Consider the following 21,893-nt stretch of genomic DNA (forward strand, 5'->3'; position numbering starts at 1 on the left):
TGTTACAGTATAACTTTGTTTGCCCTATTTATGTCTTTATTCTTTACTCATAATTATGTTTTGAAACTACAAAACATTGGCAACTTGAAAAATAAAATCATACACACTTTTGATGTGACAATAAAGTTTTGTGATTTTTTTCCTTTCTGTTCTTACACTAATTGTCCTTGATCTTTGCATAAATGTTTGCTCAGCATTATTGGTACAGTATTACGTACACACGCTTTAAGGGCACGACCCTGGCTCACAGGGGAAGTGGTGGTTTGTCTGTCACATATACGGTCTGTCAGCCAGTCAGTCAGTCAGTCAATCAGTCAGACAGACAGACAGACACACACAATGGATGTGACAACACTCTCTCTGCTGTTCTGTAAGTACAGATTTACTAGTGCATGTTTGTGTTTGAGGAGAGAGAGACACAGAGAAGAGAGCAAAAGAAAGAAAGAAAGAACAAAAGAAAGAAGATGAACAAGATGGACAAGATATACTGTGTGTGTGTGTGTGTGTGTGTGTGTGTGTGTGTGTGTGTGTGTGTGTGTGTGTGTGGTGTGTGTGTGTATACGTATGTGCATACATGCAAGAGAAATGGAGAGAAATAGAATTGTATCTTTTATTTTATTATCTCTCTCTCTCTCTCCATCTTTCTCTCTCTCAGCCTTAGTGAGAATCACTCCTGACAGAGCTCAGTTCTTTAAATATGAGTCATTTTCGATTGGCTGTGAAAAGCAACAGAGGAACTCTGGATGGACTGTGAGAAGGAACACAAGCACCGGCAATGTTTCAGAGTGTGGACTTGCAAAGACCTGGGGGGACTTGGTGAACTCTCTCTGTACCATTGGAGATGCCTACGTGCTAGACAGTGGAACATACTGGTGTGAGTCTGTAGACGGAGAGAGGAGCAGTGCTGTCAACATCACCGTGACTGGTGGGTTAATTTTTGTGCTGCTTTTAACTTCTTTCACTTTTGGGGACGTGTCGATATAATGAGGTTAAAACTGTGTTGTTGTTTTTGGTTTTGTTCTGTTTTTAGAAAGAGCTGTGATCCTGGGGAGCCCTGCACTTCCTGTGATGGAGGGAGGTGATGTCCCTCTGCGCTGCTGGTACACAAACAAGACAACTGGTAAACCATCCTCGGACCTCCCAGCTGATTTCTATAAAGATGGATCCCTCATCAAGACCGAGTCTACAGGACAGATGACCATTCACAGTGTTTACAAGTCTAATGAAGGATTCTACAAGTGTAACATCTCTGACCTTGGAGAGTCACCAGAGAGCTGGATGGATGTCAGAAGTAAGATATTCAGTCTTCCTATCAAATCAATACAGCATCATAACAGTAGCCTATATTAAAAATGACTCTTGAAATTACAGATTCAATTATATTTTTCTCATGCATATCCAAAATAGAGCGATAAGCAGACAAAACTATGATATAAGGCATATATATGCAAAAATAATAGTTGTTTAAATACAGCAACATTTGCCTTTAGTCTTTACTAAATGCCAAGCCAACACTTGTTCAACATAGCCATGTGTGTATGAAAGGAAAATGGGACCCCTGTAGCTGTAGAAACCAACTTTCTACATAATAGTTTGTCATTTGAAACCCCTCCAATCCCACACAGCCTTTAAAAACTATATTTTAAGTAGATGAAACCAGGATGTCAGACAGGCGTGCTGAGAGGGCAGAGGAAGCAGAGCTTAAAGATTATGATGACCTTGTAAGTTGAAAGCACCAATTTAACTGGGAATAAGATGAGAAACACTTCAGCAGCAATTGAATGAGAGGGGTAGCGTTTCTTAAAACTCTTCCTGTTTTCACTCTTTTCAACGTATCTATATTAGTTGAGTTTCTAATGTTGGCCAACATTAGAAATCTGGCTTTACTAGACAGTTGTGAAGCAGGATGTTTTGCTACCCTGTAAGGGTAGTTTCTGACAATGTTTCTAATCACGTTTAGCTATTTATCAGAAACACCTTTTTAAGACCACATTTACATCCTAAATAGTTTATCCTTGCAATGCCATTCGGTGGTAAATGTGTTTACAGGTCCGGCCCTGTGGCTATGAACTCAACACAATATGCACATTCACTTTAGTTTTTCTACAATCTGTGGGAATTTTGTGCGAATTATGTGTCTGATGACACAACATTTGCAGAGCCGGTCCATGGGATAGGCATGAAAATATTTTGAGGAAAGCTGAGATATTGATCCTATAACTAACCAACATATCATAATATCAAATTATAACTTGTATTACAAATAAAAACTAATTTCTTCATCAGAGGCCTCCTATAACGCCATTTGAAAGGTGATTTTGTTTTCTATATCTGGGTCTTGTAGGGTTGGGGAATTCCACTGAAATGTCATTTGATCAAGATAAAACTGATTGATTGCTGTATTTTGATCATCAGACACCCACACCATTTGACCTCATTTAAAGCCGTAACATGTGAAGTAAAGCTGAACTGTGATCTGATTTCACTAGTAAGCAACATCTCAGTGGCATTCCCCTTTACATTGCATCAGTGCTCAATAGAGTTGACCTCATTCAGTGGTTTTCTGTTGTTTAGAAGCTCCTGAAAAGACAGGAAAGGCTGACTTCCTTCACACGTATGTCCTACCTTCTGTGTTGGGGACTGGCCTCTTTGTGGTCCTGCTGCTGGTGCTGGTGCTGGTGTACGTCAGGAAGAGACATAAAGGTGAGAGTGATGAGACTCGAATTGTATGGAAAACGACTTCCTATTCATTGAAAGATTGTCAGATTAGTTGGTTGGTTGGTTGTTGAAATGGGTGATTTGTTGAGAGTCACTGATGTTAATGACTTCACAAAATTCACAGCAGGAACTAAATACAATGAATACATTTGTTCCAAAATGATATACTAGGTTATAGGGCAGTTGGAAGAAAACATACAGGTACAGAAAGTATCACTCTTAAGTAGATACAGCAATTCATCGATCAGGGAATGCATCTGTCTCCACAGATATATTTTGTTTAATTATGTCACAAAGGGAAATAGAGTCTGCACACTGGTAATGCTGAAAAAGCTCCGCTGTATTGTTATTGCGTCGTCAATGTTCAGGACATATTGTCATAAATTATAGACATACATGATGATCGAAACGTTGACGACGCAATAAAAATACAGCAGAGCTTTTTCAGCATGACCAGTATGCAGACTCTATTTCCTTTTGTGATACTGCTGCTTGTCTTGCACCTGGGCCACAGATTTGTGTGCAATACTTTTCTTATTTTATGTCAGTCACATGTAATTATTCATGTATCTTGTGTATATAGTTTATTACTGCTTTGCAGATATACTGTACAAGGTCACGGTTGAAGGTTACTTTATTTTGTATCCCTTGGGAGAAATTTGTCTTTGACTATGATGACAGAGACTGCCCTGTGTTGTAGGTAACTGGGAATGTCAGCCTTCATTTGTGACATATGCCGACATCACAGTCACACAGGGGGGACAAGCTAACAGAGAGAGAGGTACCGGATCTATTACCAGCTAAAGCACGCACGCACGCACGCACGCACGCACACACTCACTCACGCAAGCAAGCACGCACGCACAAATGCACGTACGTTCCATGCGCACGGGTGTTGACATTTTCAACATCATACGTATATGTGGCTTTTTTAGCCTCTCTACATTGTTAATGAACTGAGTTGAAATAACACAAATATTTGTCTGTTATTATAAGTATGTTGTATACTTTTCATTTAATGTTTTATTCTCAAAACAGTAACACAAGATTTCTATGTGTTTTGCACTGTATCTTCTGCAAAGCCCCTCCCAGCCACATCCACAGGCATTGAGCCACCATCTCTCTTTCTGTCTCACAAAAATAACAAACATTGAAGAAGTTCAGAGTAATATTCATTTAATGTTGTTCCAGCTATGTAGCCTTGTTGACATGGCATGAATTATTATTATGTAAATTCTGACTGTGTGTGTGGTGTGTGTGTGTGTGTGTGTGTGTGTGTGTGTGTGTGTGTGTGTGCGTGCGTGCGTGCGCGCGCGGGTGTGTGTGTGTTCTGCAGGTGTGTCTACTCTACAGGAGACTGTATACTCTTCAGTAAAACGAGCTGCCACCTGAAGCAAATGTCATTGTTTGATCATCAGCTTCAGGCCCATTCACTTATTGTTAATTATGTGTACGTATACTGCAGACATATTCACAAACTAGGCATGATGCTAATGTGTTAGCATGTGTGCAGTAGCATCACGTGCAAAGGTTGTGATTTGAACTGCAAGTGGATGACTGGATGAATCTGGTTTAACCTGTTTAGATTTAGATTATGGGAATCACTGCTGTAAACCTGTTCCATTACTCAGTGCCTTGTGACTTTGTGGTACTGTAGAAATGGAAAAGTGAATATAATACTGTGACTCACAGAATGTGCCTTATCTTCTCAGTGGTGTCTAATTTCAAATGTTTGCTATTTATAGCACTGCATGTTTTAAACTTGCTTGATTAATTGGAAGATGCTTGTTGTTATCTCCTGTAAAACACAGGTAACGCATGTGAGGTTTACTCTTCGAGATCTAAAATGTATTTGAGAGGTAGTGTAGGGCAGTGATCCTCAAATACACAGGCCAAGATCCTGACCAAACCACAACTATCTTCGGCAAATTATAGCAAATAATGATAACTTTTATATAGGTAATATATCATTTTTGTATTATCTGCAAGATAAGATTATCTCTTGTCTCCACTGCACGCAGTGCTCCTTATTTATCCCACTGTTGGTGATTTGTTTTGGTCCAAATGTTGCTGGTTTCATTCATTGAGAGTCCCTACTGCAGACAGAGAGATGACGCTAGAGATGCCCAAATGGGCTTTGACTTGACCCAAAAAAGCATCAACCAATAAATCATCTGCCCAAATGTATTATTTCTCAGAGATATAGAGATAGATACAGTATATCCTGCACCCACACGTACACAAATTATTAATCAGTAACGAGAGGACAAAAAAAATGCAAACTTCCATTTTTGTGCAGACATATGTTTCCCGAAGGTAAATCTGAGAGGGTACAAATGGAACCAAATGGGCCCTGGCAAAGGTAGCCCAAATCAAACCACCAGGAACAAATGACATTGAACCTGTGTGCTTAACAGCTGAACAGCAGTTGCCAGTTGTAGTTATAGAAATATATACATTTGTAGATTGTATGTGGCTTATGACTGACATTACGGACATTTGTGTCCATTTGTGGACGTTTAAGATTCATATTTGAGCACTCCTGGTATAGGGCCTACACTGTAAGGGTACACCAATTAAAACTGGGAAAGCATCTGTGTCATTTTAGATTTTGGTGTTGGTTATAAAAAGAATAGCAGATCTACAAGTTCACACCGCATCACTTCGTGCCGCACTGCAAGCTTTTACATCTGCTATTTTTGAACATTTTTTAAAAATATTGAAAGTGTGAGAACTACTGATTGAGAAGGCATTTGCCTCAGGTCTTAATGGGTTAATACAGTTCAGCACCATGGACAGTGTATAGGGCTAGCTTGTAGGGGGTACAGTTCAGCACCATGGACAGTGAACAAAAGGGCCCACGTTGCTGAGGCTGCGATCAGACACCGGCTGTGATGATTGCCACTGTGATGCGAGGGCTGCCCCCGATTGGTTGCCAGGGTGGGGAGAGGAGACACATGCAAGCTCCGATGCATGGAATTATGGGATTGATCAGGATGAGGGGAAAGAGGTGCACCACCTATGTAGACACATTGCGGGACGAAAGCGGAGCTAGCAACACTGCAAAGCTCCAGACCCTGATGCTGGATAGGAGGGAGTGGAGGGCAGAGATCCAGGAGTCCCGCGTTGGTGTCGGTTAGACCTCACTCCCTGCATCAGTCACAACATCAACACAGCAAAACAAAAGAAAACATTTCACAAAAATAAACCTGCAACTGAATGTTTTTCACAGTCAATATTTAGGACTGTTTCTTTGGCAAAAAATGCATTTGCTAATGTAATCATTATATCTTACTAGACCATACCCGGTGAAGGGTGCAGGCGAAAGTAGTTGCAAAGTTGGGGTTAATGCACGTCCTGTCGCGCGGTTTCTCCCCCGCGCGCGCCCCGTCGTGGCGCCCCCCTATTTTTAAGTATTTTTACTGTTTTTCTCAACTTTTAGGTATTTTTATTGTTTTTATCAATCTTTAAGTATTTGTACTTTGTTTTTCAACTTTGAAGTATTTTTACTCATTTTCAGTACTTTTAAGTATTTTTACTCATTTTGAGTACTCTGAATTATTTTTACTCAAGGTATTTGAGTATTCTCTCCGTCCCTCTCTCTCTCTCTCTCCATCTCCCTATTTTCACAACGCATTGCGAGGCATTGTGAGCTTGTAGATCTGCTATTTTCACAACGCATGGCGACGCGTTGTGAGCCTGATGATGAGCTATTTTCAAACATTTTAGTACTTGTACTTTTGGAACTTTTAAGTATATTTTGATGGCAATGCTTTTGTACTTTAGGCCTTTTACTTGTGTCAGAGTACTTCTACATTGCAGTATTGATACTTTTACTTAAGTTGAAAATGTGAGGACTTTGTCCACCACTGGGCGTTTTTTTTAATGTTATAGGGGGGTGTTGTGATTTATTTCATATAAATGTAATTGCAGGAGTAGTTAAAACAGTTAAAAAAGGAATGTATTAATTTAGAGTTTAAGAAACGCATATGATTATTTCATTGCATGGTGTGTGTATTTGTTGCAACCTTTATTGTGAAGGAACCACCGGAAGTGCTAAGCTATTCATTCCGTGTTTGTACATCCGGTAGATGTGTTGTTGTCGTTCGTGCTGAAAGCACGTTGATTGGGGGACAGGGCCACTACCATGATCCGAGGCTTCTGGTGGCGCAGTAGGCCGCGATTCCCGCGAGCTGCGTCCGCGACATCGTGACATTGTGTCACAGTCAGAAACCCCCAGAAGTCACCAAATTAACACTGTTCAACGGGCTAATTAGTTAGCATTGATGACATTGACCACACTGACGTTCATACAGGTTGTTGATAAGATGTTTAACGTAGCTGTTAGCCGTAGCATGCTAATTGCTAACGCTACCCAGTTGCAAATTTGGGGTTAGTGCACGTCCTGTCGCGCGGTTTCTCCGCCGCGCACGTCCCCGCGCGCCCCCCCCCCCGGCCCGCGGTCACCCCTCCCCACGGGCGTATATATATATGTATATATACACACACACACACACACACACACACACACACACACACACACACACACACACACACCACGGTACATCCATGCGGCCCGTGGCCTGTCGCAAACACACACGGGCGATCATCTCCCCCCCCAGCCACACACACACACCACGGAGGCACGATGCTACTCCCCCCCGTCCCCCCCGTCGTCGCAAACACACACACACACACACACACGAAACACAGCAGAGTTTTTGACGCACACACGCTCACTTTTAGATCCAGTCCTATTTTAAAAGTCTGCGTATGGGGGATGCACGTACGTATCCGCGCGCCTCGTGTAGCCGGTGTCTCCCGGTTTGGCTCCAATGGGAAACATGGCCACAGGCTGACTAAATAAGCGATTTAAACGGGTAGTTTCGCTGGCGACCTAAAATATTATGCAGCCGACCAAACCTTAAACATCCGTGCGGTTTAGAATCAGAATCTACCATTAGTTGTGGGATACGATGTATACAAAAGGGTAAACAGCGGAGCCTTGGCGGACATTCGCCCGATCCTGGAAGAGAACGACATAGAACCGTTCTTTATGGAGCTAATGTGCATCGTGTGTGGGTAAAACAAATCTGGAGTGTTTACACAGTAGAGAGTGGGCGGGGTCTATGGTGTAGCGTCGGCGTCGGTGTTGCCATGTCCGCCGATTGTAAGCGCTTTAGGGCCAATGTTGGTGTTATAGGGTTCGTTTGGTTTGGCCTCGTTTTCATAGACCTCGCTGCTTGTTTCTCTCGCGAAACCTGGCAACGACGCATGCGCAGTTTGATCGGAGTCCCAAGACCCCATCCACCGTCAGGTTACTAGAATTATAGTAGGATAACAAGCCAACTTAAAAATCATTCCAAGGGCACAGCTGGGTGACACCCTTATTGTCTATCTTGAATTCTCTTTTACTAAATGGAGTACATCCTGGTTGCCATTCTTTACCTAGTCCCGGGTTCTAGTCCCCATTACCGCCAGGCTCCAGCGGACAGATCAGCTGCCTGATGTTCGGCATGGCTCTGGCCTTTGGGCACAGGTTTCCAGTTTACCGTAGGTTCAATGGTGACCTCATCAAACTCTAAGCTATACGAACATAAAGACCTCCTGTTACATACATTCAGTTCACTTCTAACTTTTCTTTAACTATGTCAGTTTGATGCAGTGAGATTAGGAATCAAGGAGAAGTGGAGAAACCTACTTCTGGGGGGTGTTGAGGATTTCCAAAATGCACTGGTCCACTTCCAGATCCTCTAGTAATACTGTGTTTCTGTGGAGAACAATAGTTTTGTTCCATTAGCAAGATTTGTTGTATGCTGGGGTCGCGCAGCAAAAATAGCTGATCTACAAGCTCACAACGCGTCACGACGTGACGCGTTGTGAGCTTGTAAGTGATGTTGGTAATGTCCTTTCACTTACTTGCATACCGGACACATCCATAAGTCATTCTCACAGTTGTCCTGCAGGTATGACTCTAGATCAAAGCACTGTTGAGAAAAATCCCATGTTATGTCATAACATCATAATAATAAATAATCAAACAGTTATGTGATCATAAGAGTATCAGTATCTGTAAAAGATAAGACAAACTTTCATTGATCCCCGGAAAGAAATCCAGGTATAAACCATAAAACGTTTACTATTGGAAGTTCACATACCTCAACATGTTTGCATGTGTGCCCTCGTGCGGGATGTTGGATGCGTCTCGACGTTTTGGAGCATTTTAGTGACACTGTAATTCCCTGTTTTTTGGTTCCTGATGCCACCACACTGCTTATGTTCTGCTGAACTGGACAAACAGTGATGATGTACAAGTTAGTTTAGTTATCAAGTGAAGCAGCAGCATTGCATTTCAAGGCATACAGAGGCAAACAACCTAAAGCTTGAGTAATCTCATGTAATGATGTAATTGTAATGTAAAGATCTGTGTAAATTAATCCGGGAGACGATGTAGGTCATACTCTTTGTGATGCAGTGTTCTACTGGCAGCAGTTTCTTCTCCAACAGTTCCTGGAGGACGGATCGCACCGACCGCCTGTGGACCAGCTGCACCACAAACATGTGGGACTGTGCAATACAAGAGACACACAGGATTAGTGTTTCTGCAGGTACCAATGGACCCTTTGTCAGCCTTGACCAACCAACCAGCAGGCCCCTTCAGCTTTGTTCTTCCCTAGTTCTGCTCCCTCCTTCTGGTTGTTCATGCTGTTTGCTAAAAATAAGAAAAATGTCCAGTTTTTGGAAGAGAAAAACACACTATGCCCACCCAGTCACTATACAGCACCTGAGGTGTTCCTTTCTACTGAGGCCAAGTTAAAAATGAGAATTGAAAACATTAAATATCAATATGAGGCAACTAAAACATGTTTTTTCAGTGGTAGTGGATGGAGAGAAAGCATTGTGAGAGCACTGCATCATTGGAGCGTCTGGTGTCAGTTTGTATCTTCATGTTGTCAACCTGGTGACAACTTGTGATTATATATTATGGTTTTCAAGAAACTTGGCGGAAATTGTCAGTTGGCTAAAAGATGATACTGTACATATTTTTGTCAAAAAGGTCACGATCACAATTGAGAGACGTTGAACAAGGGATGTTGGTGTGAGTAGAGTTTGCCCCCCTGGTGCATCTGTTGAATTCTAGATGTGGTAGCACTCACAGAGCAGAGGGGGATTATCTGATGTAGTCGTGTGCAGACTGTGCACTCACAAAGCAGTTGGCGGTGCCCTTGATCTGGATGGGGTTTCTCCCTCTAACGTGCTTCAAGTATAAGGGTTTATGGGAGGTGTGGTTGTGTCCTCTCTCAATGTCCAAATATCTAATCAATCACACCCTATGTAATCGTAGATCTCCCTTTGGAAAGGTAGGTAGAGCCGTGGCCAGTGGATACAACTCAAACAAGTGTCTTTTATGGCGTTTTATTTCTGTTTCATTCACACACAAACTCTCACACACATATCTAACACTATACTGGTCGTTACAACGGTAGTTAGCAGGTTATAAACCATCTGCCCACCGCGGCTCTTCTTTGTTACTGAGATACTAAACCAAAAGCCCCGGTGCTAGGAAAGCTGACGCATGCGCAGTACACTTGGTCACGATGGCAGGCATAACAAATAGCTTAAAAAACCCTCAGAAAGTTAGATAGTAAATACATAAATCACCCCACTACTAGGACAATACTTTCTATGCGCGGATTAAGCCGCTAATCTACCTAAATCTTAATGAAAGTATATGATTAAATCACGCTAAACCGGACGTGCGTCATCACTCCGTCATTTCTGAACAAACGGTCATTTACCACGGGATGGCGCTAGAGGGCCATATAAGTAGTTACATGTCAATAAACACTCCACCCTCATCATAATCATAGATTATTCCACACTCAATGGTCAGCAGCGTGCCATTGACCCTGACCTTAATGGAGGTGGGCCAGTTGGTCTTCTTGTCATCGTCATGGAGATAACACTTGAACTGCAGCTCCATGTCTGAACTGCTCCAGACAGAGAAATAAACACAGTGTTTGACGTAGTGTTCCAGAAAAAAAATGTTTACATGAAACAAGTGTGGGGAAAAAAACTAAAACAAAAACAAAAACAGCAGCATCAAAGTAAAGGAAGATGGTTCTGTACCAGCCCTGTTCATTCCTTACAGAAATCAGATCATTCCTAACATGACTAATAGTGCACCAGTAAGGCACCTTTAACCACTTTCAACCTGGCGTCCCTTTCATTATGGCTGTGGACACATCAGAAACCCGCCTACCAGTGATATCATTATTAGGCTTAGGTTAGGTTTTCAGCAATAGAAAGCCTGCAGTTTCTGTTAGCTTGAATTCCCCATCGATGATGTCACTGTTAGGTGGGTTTCTGAAGTGTCCACAGCCCTCCTCTGAGACACAGAGTGAGTAGACAGAAATGGTCCCATACTATAATGAATATGAGTGAGGACCAACTCTATGAAGATAGGTTAAAAATGGCTGAAACGTCCTTTAAATAAATAAATATATGAATAAATAAAAGGTTCTACAATTGTATCAAATACTGAGAATAGCGAATCTACAAGCTCACAAAGCATCACATCACGATGCGTTGTGAGCTTGTGGGGTTGTAGAACAGTTATTTTAGCATGACACCATATGACAAAGTATAAATAGGATAAGCATTCAAATGAGGACAAAACGTTGTGTGAGAGTGCTACAGTACCTCTTGGTCAGGGTCTCTTGTTGGGAACCGTTCAGGTAGAAGTCGTAGTCAGTCAGGTTGTTCCCCAACTTGCTTGGTCCCAACACCACCCCATTCTTCACCGGGAATGTAAACCGTAGTTCCTCGTTGGGGTGGTCTGGGAGTGGAGCACAACAATCAATAGGACACAATTTACTGTACTGTACACCTCAATAATTGTTCAGGGGTGGGTTGGTTCAGGGGGAGGGTGGGGTGGATGACTATTGTTTTTTGGCTATATGAAACAAACAGCAGTAGAACATCGGGACATGATGTTTGAGTCTGCTGACTGCTGTTCTTACCTGAAGGTGAAGGATGTGGTGTCATATTTGGCTCGACATCCTGGTTGGGTGACAGTAATGGAGGACTACTGCTTGCTGGAGTCATGGTGGTTGTGGCGTTACCAGAGACAGATGAGTGAGGCAGGCCAGACCTTGGGGACTACAGAGAGAGAGAGAGAGAGAGAGAGAGAGAGAGAGAGAGAATGATGATGATGATGATGATGATGATGATGATGATGATCATGATGATGAAAGATTATGAAAGATTATGAAAGGTTTAATTAATGATACTTCCTTTATGTTTGACAAGCTCAAGTTTAACTCAAAGATCTTCACTGAAGAACCAATCAAGCCTTATACGTGGCCCTATGACAAAAATAGCTGATCTAGCTTACAACGTATCACAGCATGATACGTTGTGAGCCAGACTGCCTTTTTTTCTAAAACAAAAGACTGAAAATTGACATTTTCATTTAGAAAATTTGTCCTAAATAGGGATGAAACGTTTAATATGGTTAATCTTTCTATTTTCATAAAAACGTGACCATCAAGTTCAATGGACAGGTGGCGCCATCTTGTGAGGTCTGCGTTATTACAACAACACCATGTGATGTCATGTTGTCTTTCTTGATAGTATTCATGTTAAGTATTGATAAGTTCCCCTTTAACACACTGCACTTAACCACTGAGCATGAAACCCGAGGCTGATTTTGTAGTTTGTTTTCCATTTCAATTAAAAAACTACAGCAGATTAAAAACATGACAGGCTAGTGCGCAACACAGCTGCAGCTGATCAAATTAATAATTGCCGTGTCAGATTTAGGTGTGCCCAATCAATGCCCAGAACCATAGGTGTGCCAATGAGCAAGCACAGAGAGTATAGTCAACAGTATTGTGAATGTCGACGCATATTGACACCTGTGAACCTTTAACCTGAACAAAATAAGCCAAGAGTTTCATTCCCCTTATACTTCATTGTACGATGAATATATGTATATATATATATATATAGAACTAAAAGAGGACTCCTGCACATCCAAAAACCCCGTAGGAGGTGCAAGTCTAGTCAGCAGGCACATAAACTGTAAAAAAGGGATCGGTAATTTATTAGCACAATAAATAAATAAAAACGCAGTAAGTTGTACCCTGGAGTGTGCAGTCCCTCCCTATATATATATATATAGGAGGAGGTGCGAGGTGGGGCTTTGATGCGAGGCCGACCTGGCTTTTGTTGTTCCCCCCCACATAGCAACCAGGAAGCTACGCTAGGGGAACGCTGAACACACGTTCACATGCACACGTGATAATAGTTATTGTCCATGACGGAGGCGCGCCGACTCAGCAGAGCTCGAGGCCGAGGAGGCGTGCCGACCGGCCGAAGGTCTGCAAGTCGAATCAGCGCCGTCCGAGTTGTGAACCGATAGACCCCTTAACAGACGACGTCACACTGATAAGAACCAGTATGCGCGCAATGAAACCCATTCTATCAGGTCTCGCTAGGACGCGCCTCACCAGCCAACACACAAGAGGGGGTTGGGGTGTGCTGAAACCAGCGCACCCCAAAACAACAGGTTGAGAATTGATTGCGTGAAACAATCACCTGTGCATCCAGTCTTAATGTTAGTAAACAAATAATTGGTCTATAGGGACAGAATAGATCTTTTCATGGGTTACAGTCTATGGTTACTATCCAGTGTCCACGACGACACACATGTGTGCATGTGTGCGCATACACACACATGCACACGCACACACACACATGTGCATGCGTGTGGATTCAGTATGGATTCAGTGTGCATTCATTGCCCTCTAGTGTTGGTTATACAGAATTGCCTGGGTGGGTGGTAAAAACAAGCACTCCTTTTTCAATTTCCCTGGAATACCAATTTCCCTGTAACATATACACTATAGACTTGGCGGGTACCCCCGTCAAGTCATACGTTTGACGTTTGGTCAAATCAGTCCTAAGTGGGCAAGCGGTGTACCCTTTGCCTAGGAATAACCACCGCAGTTGTAGTCCAATGGTTATCGCTAAAATTATGAACAAAAGAGAACGTTGTTTATACATCCAAGCAAGGAAAAGGGCTTAGTAGTTGAAGACCACACAATTAAAATGTATGAGTTGGCAGCTTACCTTATTGTACTGGTCCATGGGCATGCCAGGTGGGCACTGCCCTTGGCTCTGCTGTCCTGGCATTGTCTGGCAAGGATAGTAAGAGAAATTACTGTTCAATAGTATTCAAAAGACCTTCCCATTTCCTGCTTCAAGTTGTGTCAGTAGTTTATTACTTACCTCCAATTTAACTTTCTCTGTCGATAGTTGAAGTTCCCTCAATTGTTGATCTTTTTCTGTCAGTAGTTTATAACTTTCCGACAGTTGTAGATTTCTTTCTGTCAGTAGTTTATCACTTTCCGACAGTTGTAGATTTCTTTCTGTCAGTAGTTTATCACTTTCCGACAGTTGTAGATTTCTTTCTGTCAGTAGTTTATCACTTTCCAACAGTTGTAGATTTCTTTCTGTCAGTAGTTTATCACTTTCCTCCAGTTGTAGATTTCTTTCTGTCAGTAGTTTATCACTTTCCGACAGTTGTTGATCTGTTTCTGTAGGTAGTTTATTACTTTCCTTCAGCTGTTTCTCTTTTTCTGTCAGTAGGTTATTACTTTCAGCCAGTTGTTGATCTTTTTCTATCAGCAGTTCATTAGTTTTCTTCAGTTGTTCTCTGAGTTCCTTCTCGGTCATTCTTTTATCCATGTTGTTCTCTCTCTCTGTCATCAGCAGGCCTCTCTCTCTCTGTTCAGATCCTGGTTGATCCACATGTTGTCTCTGAGTCTCTGTGAATAAAGGTATAACACCATGTAAGCTGTTTGTATTTAATGTGTTCATGTTTTATTTATTTTATTTACTTTACTTTGTAACTTGTTTTAATGAATAAAATGTTATTTTGTCAAATCTGTATTGTATAATGCGTTAATTACCCCTTGTGGTGCGCGAGTGCCCACCAGGGGGTGCGTGACCTGCCATCTAGGCAAACCAACCTAATTGGTTTGCCTAGATGATGCCCCGGGGGGGGGTGCGTCATCTAGGTCAGGATGTAATAAGGGGTGCACAGCTAAATAAGTTTGGGAACCGCTGCGTTAATACAATATAACTTGGTTCAAATCCGGAGTAGAAGAGTAAAGTTACATAGTGCTGCTTTAAAATAAGCAAACAGAAGACAATTGCATACATCTTCTAGGGAAAAGATAGTACTGTATAAAGAGTGCAGTAAGTATAATATATGAGATATAGGCTACATTGAAGAGACTCACTGAGGGGAAAACTGACTGCTGCTGAGTTTCACCTCAATGTGAGTAGAACATTTAAAGTAAATGAACACTTATGTTTAGTGATGTGATGTGATATAATATGATATGAAATGATATGATATGATATATCATACCATATATTAAATGGTATGATAATAATATATATATTGATAATATGGATAATATGGATCATAAAATAAAATAAAATAAAATAAAATAAAATAAAATAAAATAAAATAAAATAAAATAAAATAAAATAAAATAAAATAAAAATAATAATCAACAACCAAAGAGGAATAATTACTGTTATATGAAAAAGCTTTAAGAAGTGAATTTGTGTCTTACTGATATTGTTACGTCTCCATAAAACAAAGACAGCAGCTGCTACAAGACAGCAACACATGAAGACAACAGCTATGATGATGATACAAACAACGGAGGAACTGGACTGACCCATGAAGAAATCTACTGCAAAGGATAAAAGACATTACAGCTGTTATTCATGTAAAGCTATAACTTAGTTGTTTAAGACATTCAAAGTGTGTATGAGGATTATTAATAGCAAACATGTTTACCAGGAACATGAATGTACGTGTCTCTCGTCTGGTTGATGTTGTGTTGTTGAACTTGACAGGTGAAGGTGTTGTTGTCAGTCTTCTTCACAGTGACGTTGCTTCTGACTACATAGAGACCATCACTGTCTCTGACCGTCTCTGAGGGTTCAGCAAGAAGGAGCTTTCCTACACTGTCCACCCAAGACACTTCAAGTTGTGGATACCAGCCTTTAGACTCACACCCTAAGACCACTCCATCACTGTTGATCCCCACTAAGATGATGACAGGTGAGGAGACAGCACCTAGGAACACATAGAGACTGGTTTCAAACAGTGGACATGCAACAATCACACCTGGGCATATCAGTGTCAGTTCAGTAAAGTAAAGTATAAAGTAAAGTGTTAAAAAATTCACAAAGTGCTCATATAATGAAGACTTCAGCAAACAAGTTTACCAAGAACATGGATGTGTGTGTCTCTGGTCTGGTTGATGTTGTGTTGTTGAACTCTACAGGTGAAGGTGTTGTTGTCAATCTTCTTCACAGTGACGTTGCTTCTGACTGCATAGAGACCATTAGTACCTCTGACTGTCTCTGTGGGTTCAGCAGGAAGGATCTCTCCTTCACTGTCCAGCCAAGACACCTCAGGTTGTGGATACCAGCCTTTAGACTCACACCCTAAAACCACAGCATCACTGTTGATCCCTACTAAGATGATGACAGGTGAGGAGACAGCACCTAGGAAGGGACACATAAGAGGACAGGGTTTCAAACACTGGACATGCAACTATTACACTTAAGTAAACTTTCATCAGATCTCAATAAAATGAACAGGGTCTTCTTGTGATACAGTATACGTTTAATCTGACGTAGTTATTTTAGATATACTTTTAGAGATAAAGATTAGAACGTGAAAGACAAAACAAGATATGATTCTAGGTCTATACTTACCAACAACCAGCTGAACAAAATACTCTTTATTCATTGTAGGAAAGGAGCATCTGTATTTCCCTTCATCTGAGATCTTCACGTTGGACAGTTTGAGGGATACGTTGCCGTTCTGCAGTTCCTCGATGAACAGAGATGTTCTTCCAGTGTAGGCTGGGTTTTTAAAGTTAAGAAGTTCTCTTCCTTCTCGTCGTACGTAAACAAAACTAGGATTGAGGTCTTGTCTGCTCCACTCCAGGGTAAGTTCAACAGCATTAATGTTTGGATTCAGGCGGCTTGGCAGAATGATGTCATCACCAAGTAATGCCACTATTGGCTGATGTGGAGTGACCACCTGAGTCTCACCTGGGGAGAGATGGATGTGTTAATTGAACAGGTTCAGTGTTTACTGAACAATGTTGAAATGTTGAATTCACAAAGAAACATATTCTTACTTAAACCACAAAATAGTACATCAATTATCCACAGTAGGAAAATAATTAATATGAATTATCCACAGTAAACTATTTACCTGGAAGTGTGTTATTGAACAATGTATAAGCAATAACTTGTTTATACTAGGGCCCTGTCTCAAGGGGGAATTGCTTTGGAAACCCCACACTTGATTTTTGGTGCATGCAATTTCAAAGTTGAAATACAACATTAATTAGTAGGGCATTCATTTATGTAAGAAAAGAAAACCCCGAAAGAGATGAAGAGGTTTCTGCCCGACAGCAACTATGTGTAAAGAAAAAAATAAAAATAAATATATATATATATATAATATATATATATATATATATATATATATATATATATATATATATATATATATATATATATATATATACATACTGTAATATTTATTAGAAGATGTTTTACAACGCTGTGATTCCTGCTTATATTGTGTTTAATAAATGTAGTTTTAAAGCTACAGAAAGGTGTGTTTCTGTACACACTTAAATAAAATGGTAGCATACAGTAGAATATAGGCTATATCTGTTGCCAGAACCTTAAATAAATCAATGAAAATAAATAAAATGCATTCACAGGCTATGCCTTTCAATAACATAGACTTAAAGGGACGGATACATTTGCCTTTTTAAAATGTTCAATGTGCAACCCCTTAGCAGAGGTGTTTTAGAATCTCTGCATTAGATTAAATAATATTAGATTAAAAAAATATCTGGGAATTACCTTGTGTACAGGCTGTCAATAGAAGAAAGACAACAGCATGATGGAACATGACCACACAGATGACCCTGGAGACAAATTGCAGAGACAGTCCATTCTTCAGGTCAAACATCACGGAGCTCTGAAAATACAAAATCAATTAATTAATACATTCCTCAGGAGTACTTCATTATTCAAATTACACTCAAAGACTGAATGCAGTTATGCTGAGAAAATGATCTATAAATGAAAATCTTTTTTATTATTCCAAGATTGTTGTGACATACCCCTCCTTAGGAATTGTACTTATATTACCATTCATCTTACAATTATTAGTTCATGCACACAAGTCGTACAGCATGGTTGTACGGCTTGGAAACGGTGACACCGATGAAAAGACAGGAGGCGGAGCTGGAGATTAGTGACTATTGTCATTAGGAGTGACAGAGAGTGACAAGATCAGAAATGACTACATTAGAAGATCACCCCAGGTTAGAAGGTTTGGGGATAAAACAAGAGAGGCGAGGTTGAGATAGTTTGGGCATGTGCAGAGGAGAGAGAACTGAGGGACACATTGGAAGAAAAAGGCTGAAGATGGACCTGCCAGGTAAGACGAGTAGAGGAAGGCCAAAGAGAGAGAAGATTCAGAGAACAGAAGCAGTTGGAAACAAATGATCCGCTGTGGTGTCCCCTGACGTATGGGAATTAGCCCAAATGTCTCCCCCCCCCTCTCTCTCTCTCTCTCTCTCTCTCTCTCTCTCTCTCTCTCTCTCTCTCTCTAGCCACTGCTTTCAGTTCAAACCCAGTAAGAAGATAAAACCTATTAAAGCACTCCACATAGGCTACTGTGGTGTCTTCCCTTGATAACTTGTGAATATTAAATTACAGTTACAGTTAAATTACAATTAATTACTGTATATGTTATGACTTTTTGTTCAGTTGAAAACTAATTTCTACTTAAGATAATGCTAATACATTTTCATTAAATTTTATTTATGTATTATGTTCATCAACAAGTAGTATTCTTAGAATAAATTATTATGCTCTGGATTATGCTCTACAAAAGCTGTTCTCTCCATGCTGAACGTTACTTCCTTGTCTGTTGATATACCTCTGTCCTGTTATTATAACTAAATAAACTCTTGCATACAGTACAGATATTTACTAAGACTATGAAGTGCATCTGTATTGAAGTAGCTGTATTATAAATATACATTACCAGAGGTAACTTGTGGATTTCTTTCAATGTCTTTTGTTTTGACGTCTCTTGCTGTGAGAAGTGTTGGTTACAGCTGGTGTCGGTTTATTGAATTTGGACTTTGGACTTGATGTCTTTATTAATGAATTATTAACCTTTGCATTGTGTTAGAAACCTGCTGACACATTTGGTATTAGCGGGTCAAAAAACAATTCCCCGACCTCATAGCTGACTTGTTATGCATTCATATCCATGTAAACACTATTTAGAATATTATTTTGGGTTAGGGTTTCATCTTTCAACATAGCTCGTTTTCAATTATAAAAACTAGAAGCTCGCCCCCGCTACGCGGGGGCTCGCGTCTAGCCCGCGGCCACGCCCACGTTGCGCCCGCGGCCACTTGGCAACTCATATAAGTGGCGTAGCGTCATGAGGGTCAGTGGGGCCGTGGCTCGGTCAGTGAAGACCCTGTAGTGCGGATGATATGTGGCATAGAGGGGCAGATTGTAAATCCCCAGAGGAAACATCCGTGGGCTACCATTGGTTCAGCGATGTGTGCGGTCGCCCTGCGGCCCCTCCTCCTCCACCAATGTGTAGTATTGAGAGCCCTGACGTCACAACAATTGGAGCGATGGGCACTGCACTGTGGTTGGTTAGGGTACACCTAGGGCCCAGGTAGAACCCAGTTAAAGCCTGCATGGGCATACCCAGTTAGGACCCGCCTTGGTCCCACATAAACATGGCTAGTTGGGGCCCACCTAAGGGCCAGGTAGAAGCTACTTATAGCCTGCATGGGCATCGCAGTTGGGACTGAAGTGGATGCCGCTGACATTGCTGACATGGGGTCCATATGGTTTAGCCCACCTTGAAACCATATGGGAACTACGCTGGCATGCTGGCTGTAATGCAAACGCTGCATCATACCTGCAGTGTGTAGTTTGATGTTGTGTGTGTAGCAGATATACCTGCAGTGTGTAGATCAATGTCCATATGAAAGTCAATGCCCAGCAGTGTTTTTTTTCCCCAGCAGAGTTTCTAGTGTCTCTGTGTCTCTCTGGAAGAAGTTGCACATGAACTCTGCAGCCGCACTGAGGCGCTCCAACACAAACACTCTGACATTAAGCTGCTTCACACAACAAACATCAGCACCACGCTGCTGTTTGTCCAAAAGACACAATATCTCCTCTCCCACCGACGTCATGTGTTCATTTATCGACAGCCGTACAGACTCCTTTTGACACATTTTACCTCGTTTATCCAGCTCTCACTGACTCTCCACATCGGGCTGTTATTTTGCTGCGATCAAGTCAACGATGGGGGGGCGGCGTGAAAGGGTTGATAAGCACTGCTCTAATCGGAGCGAAATTATCTGAAATTACTACATGACCATAATGCAGCCTAACATGCGTTGCACGGGGCGGTCCTGCCATTACGTTAGTTACTGTAGTTGCTGTGGAGCTACATAGTTCTCCAGAAGACACACACAAACATACACCATCTGCAATGGACGAACTGAGCAGCAATATTGACATTCACCACACGAACGTGCATTGTTGACAAAGTCATTGCACAGCCGCTGCAGGCATGACAACCACGTTAGCGTTAGCGACATGGCAGCTATCACAGCACCCTGTCCGTCGTGCTGCAACTGCCTGTGATGGCTACAGCAGTAACAGCAAGCTGTCTGCGATGCCATTGTCTGGAGACTGCTCTTAGCGTGACACGACCAATGAGAGTGAGCGCTGTAGTTGTTGCTAAGATACGGTGGCGTCTCTGCCCCATAGCTTGTAGATCTCTCACACATGATTGGCGTAGGCTGCGTTGCCAGGTCTGACTTTGTGTCTAAGCAATGGTCGGCTTATTTTTGCGCGCCTTTGGGCTCGTTTGCATTGTGCGCACGGCAGCGCTTGTTTAGCGTACGTCAGCGCGACGTGGCAACGGACGTGGCAACGTGAAAGGTGATTGGCTGGTGAAAAGAAATACCCGGACGTGAATTTTGTGTTGGCGAAGTGATTTGCATAAGTATTGGAGCATAATGCGTTTGATATTAATTGTACATCCTGCAAGTACAGTGATGGGATGCGAAGCAGCTGGTGTCACAGGCAGAATATTGAGGAATTTTGGGGGAAAATGTGGAGTTAGTTGGGCCATGTGTCTGCTTGGCAATTGAGCACATACACGATACACTCGTGTACACTCCATGACTGTGGCTGTCAATTATGGTAGCAAGATGTTAAAATTCACTCATTACATTTCCTATAATGAAGACAATAGATAATGATGTTGTCTAGCTATAATAGACTAATATTAGAACACACTTCCAAAAATAAAATACTTGTTTTTGTTTAAAAAAAAAAAAAAAAGTAATTTATTTTTCATAAACCCAATGTAAGAAAGCCCGCCAGCGACGCCTAGTGGCCTGGCATGGTACTAATACAAGTGTATTTAGTCAGAGTAGTGTTTGACACACACAGGGTCAGTTAGACACAACGTTCTCTATGTGTGTTTCTGTTCCCTTGTGCCTTAATTCTTGATTGTGCGTTCATGAAACTATGTAAGTACAGTATTTAGGTCCTAAGTGTTGTTTAGTAAGTTATACTATATCTGGGACTCTGTATTATCACTTTTATGTGACTTTATATGCTTAATTGGCAACACCTGTTTGTTTGGCTAGTGCTGATTTAGCTCCCCACTGCCTGCAGTTTGTTTGTAACCTTTATGGTGTATATTTTTGTTACTCCTGTGATGATGATGTGTATTTACTTCTGTGCCTACAATGTTTGGACAGTTTTGGTGTTAATATTTGCTACACTGAGTGAGTGTTTATTGTTTGCCTTATGACACTGTGCAGATAGCCTGTTGTTAGTGATTGCATCATACATGCCAGTGATTGCATCGTAAATGCTTGAGTTCATGCTACTGCTAATATGTTTATCTTTTGTTATTCATTTCAGACCACACACATATGTTCACCCGTACCCATTCATACACTGTATGGACAATAAATCATTGGAAA

General features: G+C 41.4%; 1 protein-coding gene across 1 annotated transcript; it reads left to right on the forward strand.

Moving 5' to 3' along the window:
* The first annotated feature begins 301 nt into the window (after positions 1-301).
* On the forward strand, positions 302-4,794 carry LOC311034927 (Fc receptor-like protein 5). Its single transcript, XM_084042955.1, has 6 exons — positions 302-370; positions 656-925; positions 1,031-1,291; positions 2,575-2,703; positions 3,419-3,499; positions 4,055-4,794. Exons 1-6 carry the CDS (start codon positions 340-342, stop codon positions 4,108-4,110), a joined length of 828 nt encoding a protein of 275 aa, XP_083899081.1. The 5' UTR covers positions 302-339; the 3' UTR covers positions 4,111-4,794.
* Positions 4,795-21,893: the final 17,099 nt, after the last annotated feature.

The sequence above is a fragment of the Gymnoscopelus microlampas genome (genome assembly GCF_963454915.1).
Source record: "Gymnoscopelus microlampas genome assembly, chromosome: 19".
In the NCBI taxonomy this organism is placed as follows: Eukaryota; Metazoa; Chordata; class Actinopteri; order Myctophiformes; family Myctophidae; genus Gymnoscopelus; species Gymnoscopelus microlampas.

Coding starts and splice junctions, on each gene's coding strand:
- LOC311034927 (XM_084042955.1), top strand. CDS start 340: ATGGATGTGACAACACTCTCTCTGCTGTTCT. Junction 926..1,030: donor TGTCAACATCACCGTGACTG/GTGGGTTAATTT, acceptor TTCTGTTTTTAG/AAAGAGCTGTGATCCTGGGG. Junction 2,704..3,418: donor CGTCAGGAAGAGACATAAAG/GTGAGAGTGATG, acceptor CCTGTGTTGTAG/GTAACTGGGAATGTCAGCCT.